Raw genomic sequence first — 17,765 nt, forward strand, 5'->3', positions numbered from 1 at the left:
CGGCGGCCGCGCGGGCGGCTGAGGAGTCGAGGCCGGGAGTCGCCGCCGTTCCCGCCCCCGCCCGGTCCGGCCGTTGCTGCCGCCTGAACGAAGCCCCCGCCGGCCACCGAACCACGTCCTTACCACGGTGTTTGAATTTGCCGAGTTCGCCATTTCCACACACTACACAAATAAGAGGGGGGCAACCCCGAGAAAACAAGATGAAAACGAAACCAAAAAAAACAAAAAAACAAAAACACCGGAGGGTGACCCAAGCCACCGCACGATAGGGGGGAAAATGTTTAAACAAAATCGGATCCTGAAGGAGTAGTGGGGAGCGGTGAGAGGAGGAAGAGGGGGGCAGTCCTCCCGGAGCTAAAAAAAAAAACACCTCGAGGATCGCCCTTAAAAACAAAAAAAAAAAACCACGACCCTTAGGGGGCCCGGGGGGCGTTGCCCGCTCCCCACCCCGTGCCAAGCAGGGAAACCACCACCAGTCTCCGTCCCCCGCGCCGCCGCTGCCGCCACCGGCTGCAGCTCCAGCCGTCCGGTCCGCCCGCTTCTCCCCTTTATATAGCGAGCCAAAGAGCTGCGCGAGCCGCCGCTGCCGCCGCTGCCGCCGAGAGACAGGGCGGAGGGGGAGGGAGGGACGGAAAGGGCGGGGGCAGAGGTGGGCGGGGCTGAGCGCGAGACACCGCGAGAGCCGCGTCGTCACGCGCCCTGGAGGTTGGCGGGCGGAGTCCCGGGACAGGAGTAGTAAAGTCAGATCGCAGCCTCCTCCAGTCTCGCGTGATCACGTGGTTAGCACCCAGGCGGAAGTCTCCGGCAGCGCCTTTGGAATGAGGAGCCCGCAAATCCCTGGGAAAGGCGTGAATTCTGGTGCGACTCGAGTCCAATGCTAGCTGGGACCGCCTCCTGCCGGGCTTCTCTGCGCCGTCCCGCTGGAAGAGCTACGAACTGTGGAAGGGGTGGTGACAGCTGCCTCGTTAGGAGTGGCCGCGGAGTAGGACCGGTCACGTGGCCCACTTCGGGCCCCAGGCGCTCCCCGACTGAAGGCAATTTTAAATGCGGAGTCATGGCCCAGGGCTTCGGCTTGGTTTGGGAGTTAGCGCTTCAAGGAATCTGCGCCTCTCGCCCAGGGTGGACCTTTCACTTGCAAAATTGTAGTATTCCTAAAAAGGATGAAAGCTGATTTGGGCCCACTGTTAACGCATTCCAGAATTAATAACCCCTGAAATCTGCTGAGTTGTTTGTCTCTAAGTAAAACGTCTCTGGGTTTAAGTTACTCAAAGGTCCGGCCCCTACTTGTACATGACTTCTCACAGTGGTAGAAATGCCAAGAAAACAAACCGAAACACCGGCTACCGGATTATGACAGCACAATAACTTCACCTGTTTTTGTTTTTAAATATTGTCAACATTCTGTGACCACATGGCCATGCATGTAGTGACTAATGTCTGAAATACTTGCTCTTGACCGGCCAACTCACCTGGACTCTCGCTGCGAGAGAGCTGGCAGTAAATGTCCATGAGTTGGAGTGTGTTTGACCTACTTTGCACAAGCAAATCCCGCCTTTATATCAACACTTTATGCAGAACAGAGAATGCCCTGTTTAGAAGGCAGAACTCCAAATTTTCTTATCCCTAGGAATTTCGAGACATAGAATGTAGTCTGAACGAGTGAGGGAGTTTATCCTCAAAAGACAAAGCAAAACAAAATGCCAAAGTTCTATGCCGCTGAAACCAGATTTGAAGAAGACCTGACATCCTCCTTGAGAGTGGAACAGATGCAACCTGCCAGCATGTGAAGGAAGAGATTGGAGAAAGCAGAGGCCGTTAATACTCAGAAAAGGAGAAGTTGTGGATAGTTTGTGAATAGGTATAGAGAATATGTATTAATCTTGAGGCTTCTTTTAATGCGGTCTGATCCCCCATTCAACGCTAAACAGTTTCTTCTGTTCCCTGCTCAGCTGCCTGTTTGGGAGTACTTTAAAGAATGCAGGGGATATCACAGTGTTCTTGATATATAAAAATTCTGTCAACATTTGTAACTCATTTAATATTCTGGTGACCATCAACCCAAAAAGTTACACTAAACAATACCATTCATGGTAAATTTCACTGCATTATTTTAAGAGGATTTATTGTTACCTCCTTATATACATACTACCAACTGTTTGCAGATGGAATTCCTCACCTTCCACCTAGTTTTCTCCCCTACCATGTGGGATTCTTAACTAAATTATCCAGTGTTTTGCTATCAGTTAAGGTTAAAACCACTGTGGACAGGACATGACAAGAGGAAGAATATGAGATTTACTCTCCACTGAATTATTCATAAAGGGATTGATGACAGGTGTGCTCTGATTGGGTCTGACCTAAAAAATAATGGAATAGAGACTTTAAAAGCAGACATCCCAATCCTGGCCCCCTGAAGATCTTCAGACTCTCTGGAGTCTCTGAGTCCGCCTTTCTCTTTACACACTCTAAATTGCAACATTGCTTAAGCACTTAAAATTTTTACCTAGATTTCCCTTTTCCCCCGTTGTATGCCTGGCATCTAAGTAACTATCATGGGTTCCATTCCAATTTATTGCTTTCCATTTAGCCTTTATTTTGTCATCATCTACCTCGGTGGGCCTCCCTGACTGAGGAGCATGGTTGAGATCAAAATCACCAGCACGGAATTTCGTGAACCATCGTTGGCACTGACGTTCTTATAGAGCATTGTCACCATAAACTTTATGCAACTTTTCACAAGCTTGATGGCGCCTTCTTCCCTTTATGGAGGTAAAACAGTAAAATATGGCAAAAATTCAGTTTGGTCTTCCATCTTCAACTTGTTGTAAAATCTCCAAAACTCAACCAAAGCACTCAATTTTTTTTAGAATGAAGCTAGAACTGTCAGCTGTCAAATGACATAGCAATAACATAGATGCGAATGACTCTAGTACTTCCAAAAATGAACTAGTGCCATCTGTTGCACACATGCGTCATGACTTTTCCGAAGACCCAATATGTGCCAGCCAGTTTAGTTTCAAATGGAGAAATTTTCTGATTTTGCACCAAAATAGTGGGTCTGAATAATTTGTAGGCTACAGCTCTTTAATTCACAAAACTGAAAATTGTGAGAAAACTCCTCCCATGTAAGACTGGATTTAGCATCATATTTAAATTGTTTTTACCTGAGGTTCTCCTTCTTTCTGCCCTAAAGTTTGAATAACTTCTAATTTTAGCAATTCTTTGTACCTTATGAAATATTTATACATACTACGTTTTCAATCTGTGAACTCATATTTTGTAACAACCATATACTTAGTGAGATAGATTCATAACAGTACTCTTTTTGTGATGAATTTTTTTACTTCAAAATGTTTTATATTGGAGGATAAAAAATTACTTCTTTCTTTTAATATTAATATTCCACCGAAACACTGGATAACTGCCAAATATAAAAAGAAAAGGGAAAAAAATTCAATGCATAAATTTTAATATACCATAAACAACATAAACACCAAACCTTATATATCCAAACATTTAAATGTTTTACTGTCCAAATGACTAAACAACAATGCCAAGAAAGAAGAAAATCTAAAAAGATTGCTCAAGGAAAGTGACTTAAACTAAAATCTCATTATATGACTTCCCCTTCAGCCTCCATATTCTGAATGAATGAATGAATGAATAAACAAACCTAATTATCTAGCATATTTAGGCATCATGCAGCCATTATATGCTCAGAAGTATTGGGCACTTTTGGAATATACAAAAGTGAAAAGGAAAGACCTTATATATCAAATTTACTAAAAAATCCTAATGAAAGTCCCTTGTAAAGTGTAGTGCATACTTACAGCATTCATTCAGGATACTAAAAACACTAATGTATTTTAATTCTACGAAAAAAAAAAAGTACTATTCAATATATTCAGATTTCACCTAATTTTGGGCCTTTACCAAAAAAGAAAAACTGTTGATTTCCACATGCAGTAATTTTTGACGCAGTGTATAAGAAGAAATTGCTGACCACACACATTATTTCTATACATGTGAGATTTTTTAAAATCTTTTTTTAATGTTCTCTTTCTCCCTTGTAATTTATAGTTTGAAATTGCTACTACATGTCTTTAAAACGTCAACTAACTTGCAATTATTTTCTGTATACCAAAATATAAACCAGTTTCTGGTGGCTTAGAAAAAACAAGTTAAGTTAGTGTACTCCTACACAGAGTGCAGAGTCTTAGTGGAATCAGGCTTGACTCTGCCACTACTTTACTCTGTGACCTTCTGCAATAACTAAACCGCTCTGTGTTAATAAGATGGAATAAAAACCACATATCATTGTTGGGAAGATCAAAGGTACTTTGATAAGTATATAGAAAGTGCTTTAATAAATATTTGGTGGACGTTTTTATTATTTATGGTAAACATATTATAGCTACATCAACAACATCAAAACATGGGACAGCGCTTTCAAACTCACCTTGTAGAACAAAGGTGAATGTTGAATTTATTGGTTGGAATTCAACCGTTTATTGAGTTGCTTAAATTACACATGTGCTCAATTATATTTAGCAAAATTACATATGAATTTGACCATTGACCTAGCAATACCAGTTCTAGCACTCTATCCCACAGATATAGTGGCAAAAATATGAAAAGATCTATGACCAGGACTGTTCATTGTGGGACTAATTGTATTGTAACACTAAAATAATAGAAATACCCCACCCACACACGTGTATATAAGGAGATTGATTGAATCAACTATGGTGCTTGCAAACAATGGAGTGCTGTGCAGCTGTAACAAGGAATGAGGAATATCTCTATATACCACTAAGGAATTATCTTCAGGCTATAGCAGTAAGTGAAAAAAGCAAAGAAAAGTGTTATTTGTATTCTACCATTTAATAAAAGGGGAACTAAAAATATGTACACATACCCTTGCTACATTAAAAAAAAAAAAGATAAACCATAATTTAAAAACCCAACCAAAAAAAAAGAAAAAGAGGTACCTATAAGGATAAGTAGAAAATAGTGTGAGAGGACAGGAATAGAATCTAATTTAAATCATGCTTTGTTTTATAGATTTGACTTTGGAAACAAATATTTCACTTAATTATAAAACTAAATTTTGAAAAGAAATCCCAAACCTGAATACAAAATGAAGCATATCAGCCTAACAGTATATTCCATAATATCCACAGAGAAACTTTTTTAAGTGACTTAAAACAGTAATTTGCCTATATATCTGTAGTGGGATATTCTCTAAGGACAAAAAGAATCAAAAATTTTTTTCACTGTTCTCAGTATTTGTGTTGGTGCTGTTAATGTTTGTATATGCATTCTGGGTTTTTTTATGTGAAATGTGGGCTAAAGAAAATGAGTAATTTTATGATCCTAATCGTTCTTGACAAGTGGGATTCCCAACATAGAAGAAAGGAAATACAGATGTAAGATAGAAGAGGATAAGTAGATTCGTAGTCCTGAATTTAAATTAGAAGTATCATGATGCACTTTGTCTTAAAATGTTCCCCCTGGCTCTGAACAACAGAGCCAACAACAACCAACCCACTAGCAATGAGTATCCCTAATCCCTAGATTATGGTGCTTCAAGACCAGTGCTCCTTGGAGAAATGTCTTGTTCTGATTCCAGGACAAGAACAGGAAATGTATTTTTCCTTAAAACAACAAAAACCCTAACTCAATATATTTTAGCTTATAAAATATACATAGCTCTGAAAAAAACTAAACACAGTGAGCCCCAGTATCCATGAGCACCTCTAGTTCCCAGTTTATGATCTTGAAAAACATTTTCGACCAAAAGGAATCAGGGCTCCTTGGACATACTGTTGACTCCAGGACTGGGGGCAAAAATAATATTAGTTTAAACCAAATGAAATTGCCAGTTGTCCTCCAACCAAATACAAAATGAGTCTAGAATATGTTTTTATACAAATAGCAAGAAAGATATATTCATTTCCTAGGGCTATTGTAACAAAATATCACAAACCGGGTGACTTAAAACAACAGAAGTTTATGGTCTCATAGTTCTGGAAGCTAGAAGTCTGAAATCAAGGTGTCAGTAGGGCCATGCTCTCTCTGGCACTTTTGGTGGAATCCTTCCTTGCTTCTTCCCAGCTTCTGGTGGTGGCCGGCAATTCTTGGCTTTCTTGGCTTGCAGTTGCATCACTCCAATCTCTGCTTCATCTTTTCATGGCATTTTCCCTGTGTCTTTACATTGTTTTCCCTCTGTGTACCTCTGTCTCTGTGTCCAAATTTCCCCGTTTTATGAAGATACCAGTCATATTGAATTCAGGTTTACCCTGATGTCCTCATTTTAAATTGATTGCCTCCATAAAGACCCTATTTTCAAATAAGGTCATTTTCTGAGGGACTGTGATTAGGATTTCAATGCATCTTTTTGGGAGGGCACAATTCAATCCAGATCAGAAGATATCAAAGACTACTAGTATCATGTCAAAAGAATTCAGGAGCCAACACGAAGAGGCTCCTACTGCCCAAGGATGAGATACTTCTGAGTATCGATAGGAACTAGTACTTGCAGCAAGTTCAACCACATCAAATATTTAAATCCATTCATTTATAATGTTGCTCAAAAAACAAAACATGAAAATTCTAACTGGTCATCATTGGAAGATGCTAAGGAAAGAACTCATTATTTTGAAGATTGGTAAATAAAGAAAAATAATCAAGCATTTATCCAGCCTTTCCTACATGAACTGTACCACAAAGTACCAAAAAGTAGATGTAGTGAGCTAAATGGTGGCCCCCCAAAGAATGTCCATGCCCTAATCCCCAGAACCTGTGAATGTTATCTTATTTGGAAAAAGGGTTTTGCTGATGTGATTAAGGATTTTATGATGAGATCATCCTGGATTATACCCTGGTGGTCCTAAATCTGATGACAAGTGTTCTAAGAGATACATAGAGGTAAACAAACAGAAGAGGAAATTATCAAGAGTGGTAGAAACTGGAGTGATGCAGCCAGGAATGCCAGCCACCAGAAGCTGGAAGAGGGAAAGAATAGATTCTCCCGAGAGCCTCTGGAGGGAGTACGGCCCTGCCAACACCTGAATTTTTTACTTCTGGCCTCCAGAACTGTGAGAGAATAATTTTCTGTTGTTTTTAATTCCTGAAGTTTGTGGCTATTTATTAAAACAACCTCAGGAAACTAACACAGTAGATGAGAGGAAGTTTCTCTTTAAAGAAATATGGCAGCTAATAAGTGAATAAGGAATGAAAGAATATCACCATTTTGGAACTTGTAATGAATTAAGAGATGGCGGCGTTAAGCACTGACCTCTGCCAACATCACAGAAGGAGAAACAACCAAATATTATGTGCTTCCTGATGAAGTACATGCTACCACCTATAAGGTAGCATTACCCCCACCCCCACTGCCCAAAAAATGTAAACCCTGAATATGATCAAACTTCTAGAGCCAACTAAGAATTTTAAAAAATATACAGAAGATGCCATCAAGAAAGCAATCAGCACAATCCAGACCCTAGGAAACTATAGGACAAATGATTCAATTTCTTCAACAAATAAATTCAGGGAGAGAGAGGAATCTGCAGGTTACAAGGTACTTAAGAGACCTATTAATCAATCACAATGTGTGGACCTTATTTGGATCCTAATTCAAATAAACTGTGAAAGAAAGATGACAATTATGAGACAATTGGAAATTGGAACACTTAACTGGATATTTGATTAAATCAAAGAGTTATTGAATTAAATGAAATTTTTCATTAAAAATATTAAAAATAAACTCCGTGAAGCCTTATTTTATAATCAGCAATGGTTCTTTAGCCACACAGCTTGTCTCTAGTTAAGACAGTTGGTATTCTCAAGAAGGCCTGGAACTGCGTTATAAATGTAATTAATATTAAACACTGTGTTTAATTACATGGGTTTCCTCTTTCTCTGATTCTCAGCTCTTGGCTCTCAGCTACATGTGCCATATCTTGATCCACAAGTTGAACAGCTGTGATTTGGGACAATCAAAAATGGTGAAAATTAAGGTGCTTGCTCAGACTTGTTCAGAATATTGTAAAAATATTCTAGTGGCCAAATTATCCTTGATTTACTTGCCAACTTTATCTTCCTACTCATATACCTTTAGCTTCATAGAGGCTTTTGATATGACCTAATTCTACATAGACAACTTTCTAATAAAATACAGCATAGAAGGTAAATTATATCTATGGTTAATCTACAAACTACATCTTAGAGAATTACTATGGAAACTGGAACTAGATGGGCCATTTTCAGTTTTTCTCTAGAACCTACCTTTCTCTGGTCGTAGAGGTTGTAAAAATTATAAAAAGTGAGGTGGCAGAAAGGATATAGATTCCAGGCCAGAATGGAAGTAAGGAATCTGCATAAATACCAAGGGCTGGTCTTTCTTTAAACAAGGGTTTCTGTGAGAAAATCAAGGGGCGCAGTTCAAATACCTTCTTGAGAACAAGGCTCTGAATTAATCTTGCAGGATGGTTCTTCAAAGTAATGAGATAGCCACTGGCAAAAAGAATGGATGTTCAAACAACAAAATGCAAATTTTAAAAAAAATGAGGAATTTGCCATTTTGTGTTCATTGCTAAGTAGAGAACCAATAATAATAATAATAATAATAATAATAATAAATTTACTTTAAAGCTTTAATCACACAGTACCTCCTTTGAAGTTTGTAACAGTCAAATGAGATAAGTAGTAATATCACTTTATTGTGGCTAGGAAAATGAGAATTTAAGCAGTGACTTGCCCAAAATCTTAGTGCTATTTGTGAAATTTTAGAGGTACAAGGTCAAGGAGGGTCTTTTCACCTGTCTTAGAAATAAGAAGCTATCAATCCAGGAGAATGTGAAGGTTTTGAATCAAATTATGTTGATCCTTAAGTTTATCAAATATATATTAATTACATAATGTGTTACACTTCATTTGGGAGACAAACAGAAACTCTATAGTGTATACAAAATTGAGATATGAAACTGAGACTTTGCCCTGATTAAATCTAATTGTCTTCATAAAAGCATCATCAAAAACCATTTATTAAATCATTTAAATAACTGATTTCTCTGTTTCTACATCATCTATTTCCCATTCCACATAGCACTTACTCAATTATTGAATTTGGCAAGAACAGTCATTTTCTAGCAAGATTCTCTATAATCAAAACACTTTTGTCTAGCTTTTTAGGTATATTTTAAGTGCTTTCATAAAACAAGAAAATGAAGGATGACCATTTTTACTGGTAGAACATTGGGAAGGTAGAACATTAATTTTTGTATTTTACCCAGTGGGTCAGTGGTACAACTCCCATTATGTAGATAGAAAAATAAATTGGGCCTGTGCCAATGTCATTGTACAATAAATTGGAAGAGGCAGTGTATATTGATATAGTGATGGAGCAAGTACCCATGAGCATGACCTCAGGAGTCAAATACACCCAAGGTGCCTGTCCTTGCTTTGACCATGGGCAACTTACTTCATCTGTAAAATGGCAGTGAGTAATATTATCTACTTTAGAGAGTTTTGTGGAAATTAAGAGATAATGCGTGTAAAGCTCCTTAGCACAGTGATTGGCACAAAGTAGGTCCTCAGTATATATTAGAGACCATAACAGCAATAACAGCAATGATGATAATATTGATTGTACACAAAATTAAATGATTTCTATTTTGTCTTTGTCTAGGTCACATTGAGCAGTGGAGTGGAAAAAACATTAGGAATCAGAATACATTTATGAAATGAGTTCACCAAATACGCAAACCAAGCCCACATTTATCTTTTGGACGTGTAAGTGTTTCCCATCTGTAAAATTAAAATCAAAAAAGAAAGCAATTCCAAGTTTGAGATAAAACGCATACTACACTTAAATTAGTAAAATTTTCACCAGTTTCTCTGAGGTTAAATTATTTGAATAACTGATTTCTCTGTTTCTACATCATTGAAAATCATCAATTTTCTGAAATAATTATGTCAGGTTGTTTAAAACTAGGGGCTTTATAGAAATCTCTAGTCAAGAGATATAATTGTTCATTTGTCAAGTGCAGAATGCATTACCATTCCTCAATAAATCTTAAATTACAATGATAGATTTTTAGCCTTCAGATATGTTATAGTGTGTCATAAAAAATCGATGCCATTATTTGGCCTCAGGATGGCAAAATACACCTGAGCCCAGATAGAACACAGGGCTAGGAAACCACAGTCCCTAGAATGGTGTTTCATTTCTTCTTCATATATTTTGTAGCTCCCTGAGTGTTACTTATCACTAACAATGGTTTTATTTTCATAGGTTAGAATTCATCATATATTTGCTTCTTAATTCTAATTTTGGCAAACAACACAATCAAGTCCAAATCTCTTCTTTCTCTCTCCTTTTTTTTTTTTTTAAAGATTTTTATTGGGGAATTGGGGGATGGGAACAGCGCTGGGGAATTGGGGGAAGGGGAACAGATAAGTTGCTGTCGTTTGTTCTTCAGTCTAGTTGTGGAGGACGTTGCTTCACTGGCCCAAGTTGGCACCATCATCGCGCTCTTCCCAGGTGAGGCAGATCAGTCGCTGGCTTCTGGACGGCCGCTCATGCTGGCTGCTGGCTACATACGGTAGCCCATGGCAACCCACTGCAGCAGGGGCTGCAGCCTACACCGTTGTGGGCAACTCAGGGCAGCCCAACTCCAGGTCGAGCTGTTGTTCAGCATCTTAGCTGTAGAGGGCAGTGTCACTGGCCCTTATATGTGGGATCCGAACCGGGGCCCTCTGGCATCCCAAGCCAGCTCTTAACCATCGTGCCACTCGGCCGGCCCTCTCTCTCCCTTTTTCTCTTAACTTTCCTTCCTTCCTTCCTTCCTTCCTTCCTTCCTTCCTGCCTTCCTCTTCTTCTCTTCTCATTGTCTCCCTTTCTCTTTCTTTTTACTTTTTAAAAAGATTTTATTGGGGAATTGGGGAAGGGAACAGTGTTGGGGAATCGGAGAAGGGGAACAGACAAGTGCTGTCCTTTGGTTCTTCAGTCTAGTTGTGGAGGACGCCGCTTCACTGGCCCACATTGGTATTGTGATCATTGCGCTCTTCCCGGCTGAGGCAGATCGGTCACCAGCCATTGGAAAGCCACTCACGGTAGCTCACGGCAGCTCACTGCAGCCCCACTGCAGCCCAGCTCCAGGTCGAGCTGTTGTTCGTCATCTTAGCTGTAGAGGGCACAGCATCACTGGGCCATGTGGGATCCGAACCGGTGGCCCTGCTGCTCAGAGCTGGTGTACCAAGCCAACTCTTAACCAATGAGCCACTCTGCCGGCCCTCCCTTTCTTTCTTTTCTTTTTTTCCTTTTTAACACAATATTTACAGAATACCAAAAATAACCTCTATTCAATGACTGAATATATTTTCAATCTCCCAATGTTAGAATATTGGAATTAAAAAAATATTGTATTAAAAAATCAAACCAGAATTTCTGTCTTACTTTTTAAAGTGTGATTGGATAATGATTATCAAATACAGGCCATTTTCAAAATCTCAGTATGTTCTTAGCCTGCTTAGTATTTAGCCTGTTTAATTTTATCCTTAATCAATCTTGACATTTTAAAAATATTTTATTGGGGCCTGCCGAGTGGCACATTGGTTAAGAGCTGGCTTGGGATGCCAGCTCTGAGCAGCAGGGCCCCGGTTTGGATCCCACACGAGGGTCAGTGACGCTGCGTCCTCTACAGCTAAGATGGTGAACAACAGCTCAACCCGGAGCTGGGCTGGTGTGAGTCGCCGGCGACAGCGTAGGCTGCAGCCCCTGCTGCAGTGGGCTGACATAAGCTACCGTGTGTGGCTCGCAGCCAGCGTGAGTGGCCGGCAGCCCGGTGTGAGCTGCCAAGAGCTGCTGTGAGCGGCCGTCCAGAGGCTGGCGACCGATCTGCCTCACCCGGGAATAGCACAATGATAATACCAACATGGGCCAGTGAAGCGATGTCCTCCACAACTACACTGAAGAACAAAAAGGACAGCAACTTGTCTGTTAACCTTCCCCCGATTCCCCAGCACTGTTCCTCTCCCCCAATTCCCCAATAAAATCTTTTAAAAAAATAAAATAAATAAAATAAAATAAAAATATTTTATTGGTAATGAATGGGACTATGTCAAACTAAAAAGTTTATGCACAGAAAAAGAAACCATCAACAAAACAGGCAACCAACTGAATGGGAAAAGATATTTGCAAATAACACCTCCAATAAGGGACTAATATCCAAAATATATAAAGAACTCATACAGCTCAACAACAAAAAGACAAACAATCCAATTAAAAAAATAGGCAGAGGACCTGAACAGACATTTCTCTCAAGAAGACATACAAATGGCCAACAGATATATGGAAAAATGCTCAACTTCACTAGCTATTAGGAAAATGCAAATCAAAATCACAATGAGATACCACCTCACACCTGTAAGAATGGCTATCATAGACAAGACAAATAATAATAACTGTAGAAGAGGTATGGAGAAAAAGGAACCCTCATACACTGCTATACTGCTGGTGGAGCAGTAAATTGGTACAGCCACTATGGAAAACACTATGGAGGTTCCTTAAACAATTAAGAATGTAATTACCATATGACCCAGCAATCCCTCTTCCAGGTATCTATCCCAAAAATCTGAAAACATTTATCCATAAAGATATATGTGCCCCTATGTCCACTGCAGTATTATTCACAGTGGCCAAGACATGGAAATAACCAAAGTGTCCTAGAATAGAGGATTGGATAAAGAGAACGTGGCACATATATACAATGGAATATTACTCGGCCATAAGAAAAGATGAAATACTGCCATTTGTAACAACATGGATGGATCTTGAGATTATCATGCTAAGCAAAATAAGACAGAAAAAAATTGAGAACCATATGATTTCACTCATATGTGGCATATAAAACTGAAAGCAACAAATGAACAAGACAAACAAAAACTCATAGACACAGACAACAGTTTAGTGGTTACCAGAGAGGGTAACGGGGGAGGAGGGTGGTAGAAGAGGGAAAAGGGGGTCAAATATAGGGTGATCGAAGGAGAACTGACTCTGGGTGGTGGACACATGATGCAATATATAGATGATGTATTATAGAATTGTACACTTAAAATCTATATGATTTTACTAACCAATGTCATCTCAATAAATCTAATAAAAATTAAAATAAACATTTTATTGGGGGAAAAACAAGGAAAGTTAAAATTACCACAAGCCACCAAATAAAAATATACTCATGAATTCCTGTCTCTCCACTCACACAGCTCAATCCCACCTATGTTTTTCTTATGCTTGCAAGACATCTCTAGATATATGTATGTAGGTAAACACAAGTACACTGTTTTTCACAAAAATGGAGTCATGCCTTAAATTTTATATGCAACTTGCCTTTTTCATAGACCCAGTACATCAAAGACCTGTTTTATTTCAAGCTGTAAATTTCAAACTGTCTCAGGTGTTTTTAACAGCTGCATGCCATTTCACAGTATGAATATACAATAATGTATTTAATTGTTCCCCTATAAATACAGTTAGGTTATTTCCTTTTTTGCTATTTTAAACATTATTGCAACAATACCTTGAATGCCCCTTAATACATTTTTGTTATTATCTTTGTAGGATAGATTCTTAGAAATGGAGTTGATGGTCTTAGGCTTTCCACATGTTAAATACTAATTGATAGTCATAAGCGACCCCCCCCAACAGGTTGTTCCTGCCGTGTCTTTGATTTTATAAAGGTCCCACATAGCTGTCCTATAAAGTTGAGAGCAACCTCCTTTCTTGCTCCTCCAGAAAAAAAGAATTCTTGGTCTTTTAAATTTTATGTCTGTATCTTTCTTCACACTACACACTTATGCCTGATAGTATGAACTTCAAAGGATCTAAGTTTTAAAGAGAAAGCAAACAATTTATTGAAGTTGCAATAGAAAACATGAAGGATACCGCTTTTATCTCCCATCTTCAAGCCCAGAGGTATATGGTATAAGAGAAAAATCTGTATCCTTTTGGGAGGATGACAGGGGAAGCAGTAGTGCCCTTCGGGGCGTTCAGTCAGGACATGGAATGCTCAGAGAGAAGATCAGAAAGAGTGCTGACGACAGGTCATGAGTGTCAGAAGGCCCAGGAAGGAAGGGGTCAGGGAATTAAGGAGTGGGAGACGGGTTTATATTCATGGGTGAACTGGGGTGGTATGGCCAAAAAGATTTGGACTTCTAGTGGTGCCTGAGGCAAATGGAAACCCGAAGCATGTTGGTATAGTGATCCTGAAGGCCAATTAAAGGAAGATCAGGAATTGGTTTAGGTAGGAAGAGTGGGTGACCCAGCACTCCTGCAGCCAGTTGTGGTCTGGCAGCTCAAGGGATGAGTCAAGACAAATTCTGAGAGTTTGGTGTCTTAGACACTGTAGTGATGGGACAGCCAAAGGAGCAGCAGTTCTCACTGGAAGCTCAAGCAACTCTGTTAAATAATGTAATGTTAACATTATTTAAAGTCTCTGAGCCTCAGTTTGTCAATGAAATGAATGAAATGGGGACAATAATGGCTCTTAGGTAACAGCACAAGAACTTCACTTCTTTAGCATGCATTCTGCTTTAATCCATTCTGCTTTGTTTACCCTGATGGAACTATGACTCACCTGCATTTTTCCCCAGACCCTCCTACCTGTGTATACACTGTATGCCCACTGCTTTTAATCATTAAGCCCTTAGGACATTAGGTTCTAGTCAGAGTCAAACTCACTTAAGAAGAAAGCTTCAGGTATATCAACCATGACCAAGACACAATAACCAAACCTCAAACTAGAATAAGGTTTTAGTCAAACAAAGATAACCTTTTGGCCTCAGTTGTGTTTCAGCTCCAGACTCATGAAAGTGCAACGACCCCACAGACCACATCCCTGGAAACCAGACGGAACAATGCCGTGACTGGCACCAGGAACTGAAGCCATGATCAACTGCTTCCTGCCTTAGCACCAACCAATCAGGAGAGCCCACGACCCCAGCTCCCATAATAACCATGATAAAGTCTTTTTCCTTGTATAATATAACCTAGTCACTAGAGGCCATCGGGGAGCCATGCTTTTGAGAGCACTAGCTCACCTGAATTTCTGGACTTGATGTTAACTCTTTAAATAAACCTTTGCTTTCTTTGCTGCACACTCCTGCTCATATCTTATTTGGCTTGAGTGCATGCAGGCAAGCAGACCCTCTGAGTCAGCAGTAACACTTACCTTATAATTATGAAGATTAAATATGTAGTAGATTGAATTAATGACTCCGATTCTTCACCCCTCTCTTCACACTTTTTGCCTGTGACTTTGCAGTACAATAAATACGTGGAGTCCATATTCCTACCCCTTTAATCTGAGCCTGACCATGTGACTCAATTTGGCCAGCAGAATTTAGCAGAAGTAATGGTGTACCATTTCTAACCTTAGGCCCCAACAAGCCTGATATATTTCCAGTCTTGGTCTTGTGCTGCTGCCTCTCCATGAAAATGACGTATCAACACAAGCCTGCTGAGTCTAACGGGAGGATAAGGGACACAGAATGGATCTGTCCTAGCCAAGATGCCCCGGCCAAGCCCAGCCAAGGGCAGAACTCCCAGCCAACCCTTAGACACAAGAGCGAGCTCAGCCTGGGTCAGCCAATCCTCAATAGACTCACAGGTATGTGAGCTATAATAAGAGATTGTTTTTGGGCCGGCCGAGTGGCGCGTTGGTTAAGAGCTGGCTTGGGACGCCAGAGGGCCCCGGTTCGGATCCCACATATGAGGGCCAGTGACACTAAGTCCTCCACAACTAGACTGAAGAACAAAAGGATAGCAACTTGTCTGTTCCCCTTTCCCCAATTCCCCAATAAAAAATCTTAAAAAAAAGAGAGAGTTTTAAGTCACTGAAGTTTGAGGTGGTTTTTTACACAGAAATAACTGATATAAAATACTAGCCGTCAAACACAGAACATGGCATCTGGTAATTATTCAATTAATGTTGGTGTTCCAGTTACTATAGCTATGTAACAAATTACCCCAGAAGTATTTGGCCTGAAACAATCACTTCTTATGCTCACAGAGCATGAGGATCAGGAATTTGGACACAGGACAGTGGGTATGACTTGTCTCTTCTCTGTGACATCAGGTGCCTCAGCTACAAGACTCAAAGGCTAGAACCATCTGAATCTTTATGCACTTATGTGTCTTGGTTGATTCTGGCTCTCAGCTCAGACCTTAGCTGGGACTGCCGACTGGAACCCCTACATGTGCTCTCTCCATGTGGCCTGAGCTCCCTCACAGCATGGTAGTCAGGGTCCTAAGTTGAGTGAATTAAGGGAGAGTTAGGCAGAAACTGTATCCTTTTATGACGTTGCCTTGGAGGTCACATCACTTCCAGTGTACTCTGGAACAGTGTGGTGGGAGCAGTCAAAAGCCCATCATTCAAGCCCCAGATTGGAGGGGTACAAAAACAGATTCCACTATTTGATGGGGGCTGGAAGGTTCTGGAAGAGCATGTGGGACTGGAAGTATTGCTATTTGTGGAATTCATTTTGGGAAAATATAGTTAGTTGGCCATAATTAGCCATTTTTATTATTTCTATTATTCTCATCAAATGGATATGCTGAGTGTGTCTAAATCTACCAGTTACACTTACTTCTGCCTACTTACATAATGGTGTTCCTTCTATTTGGTATGCACTTGCCCTCCTCACCATGTCCTCCTCTGCCTTTTAAAGTGGTACACTTTCTTTCAAGAGCTGGCTCAAAACACATCCTTTCTCTGAATCTTTGTCCCGATTATAATAGCTCATTTAATTTCCTCCCTGAATTTCTAAAATCCATCATTTCAGAACCACTTATTTAGCCCTTGTTTTGTAGACATTGCATTATCTTAAGTATAACTCTTTGAGGACAAGAATGACAATATTTTAAAGTTTTAGTGCATTTAGTAACTAAAACCAATTATTTTACTAATCCTAAGAATTCCCTATATGTTTGTTTTTTGTTGTTGATGATGATATCATGGAGCAGACAAGAATATTCTGTGGTCTCGTGACAAGTGCAACTTTCTAAGTACATGTGAAATATTTCTTCTTGCAGTGACATGGCTGCATGGCAGGTGTGTGACAGCCTTCCAAAGCCATTCTTAGGAACATTTCTGCATGTGCTTGTTCAAAATACACATATCACCTTTTCCTAAAGTTTCAAGATCAAGGATATGTTTATTCTCTGTAGGTCCTCAGCCATCCCCTCTTCAATGGTTTTGGTTTTCCTTTTTTTTTTCCTCTTTTTTTCCCTTCAAATCCTTTATACATCTTGTTTCCTACAGGCTCACCTCCTTTCCTACCTTTTACTGATACTGGGATTAAAATAAAACATTAAAACATTCAGTTACTATTCCCATATTTCCTTACATATATATTTGTTTTTGTACATTCTAGGCTTCAGATATTGTCATGTCTGTCTTTAAAGAATAGATCTCCACAAGCTCATAATGTGGGTACCAACTGTAGACCAGGATGCACATTGTGTTGTGTAGTTTTGTTTTGTTTTGTTTCTTTAAAGATTTTATTGGGGAATTGGGGGAGGGGAACAGACAAGTTGCTGTCCTTTTGTTCTTCAGTCTAGTTGTGGAGGACATTGCTTCACTGGCCCATGTTGGTATTATTGCGCTCTTCCCAGGTGAGGCAGATCACTCGCTGGCCATTGGACAGTCGCTCACGGCAGCTCACACTGGCTGCTAGCCATTCATGGTAGCTTACTG

The 17,765-nt window shown here is 39.9% G+C and overlaps 1 protein-coding gene and 1 long non-coding RNA gene across 3 annotated transcripts in view; one reads left to right on the top strand and one right to left on the bottom strand.

Annotated features, from left to right (window-relative positions):
* The window catches only part of GTF2A1 (general transcription factor IIA subunit 1), a 54,619-nt gene extending 54,028 nt beyond the window's left edge, over positions 1-591 (bottom strand). For both annotated transcript variants that reach the window (XM_019646265.1, XM_019646264.1), the window contains exon 1: positions 124-591. In XM_019646265.1, coding sequence (XP_019501810.1) covers positions 124-153 — 30 coding nt within the window. In that variant the 5' untranslated portion in view covers positions 154-591. The remainder of the gene's footprint in view (positions 1-123) is intronic.
* LOC109384695 (uncharacterized) overlaps positions 1-15,241 on the top strand; it is a 16,775-nt gene extending 1,534 nt beyond the window's left edge. The window contains exons 2-3 of the long non-coding RNA XR_002124465.1: positions 9,695-9,798; positions 14,854-15,241. This is a non-coding gene — a long non-coding RNA (uncharacterized LOC109384695). The remainder of the gene's footprint in view (positions 1-9,694; positions 9,799-14,853) is intronic.
* Positions 15,242-17,765: the final 2,524 nt, after the last annotated feature.

Source organism: Hipposideros armiger, unplaced genomic scaffold (assembly GCF_001890085.2).
Source record: "Hipposideros armiger isolate ML-2016 unplaced genomic scaffold, ASM189008v1 scaffold_99, whole genome shotgun sequence".
Lineage (NCBI taxonomy): Eukaryota > Metazoa > Chordata > Mammalia > Chiroptera > Hipposideridae > Hipposideros > Hipposideros armiger.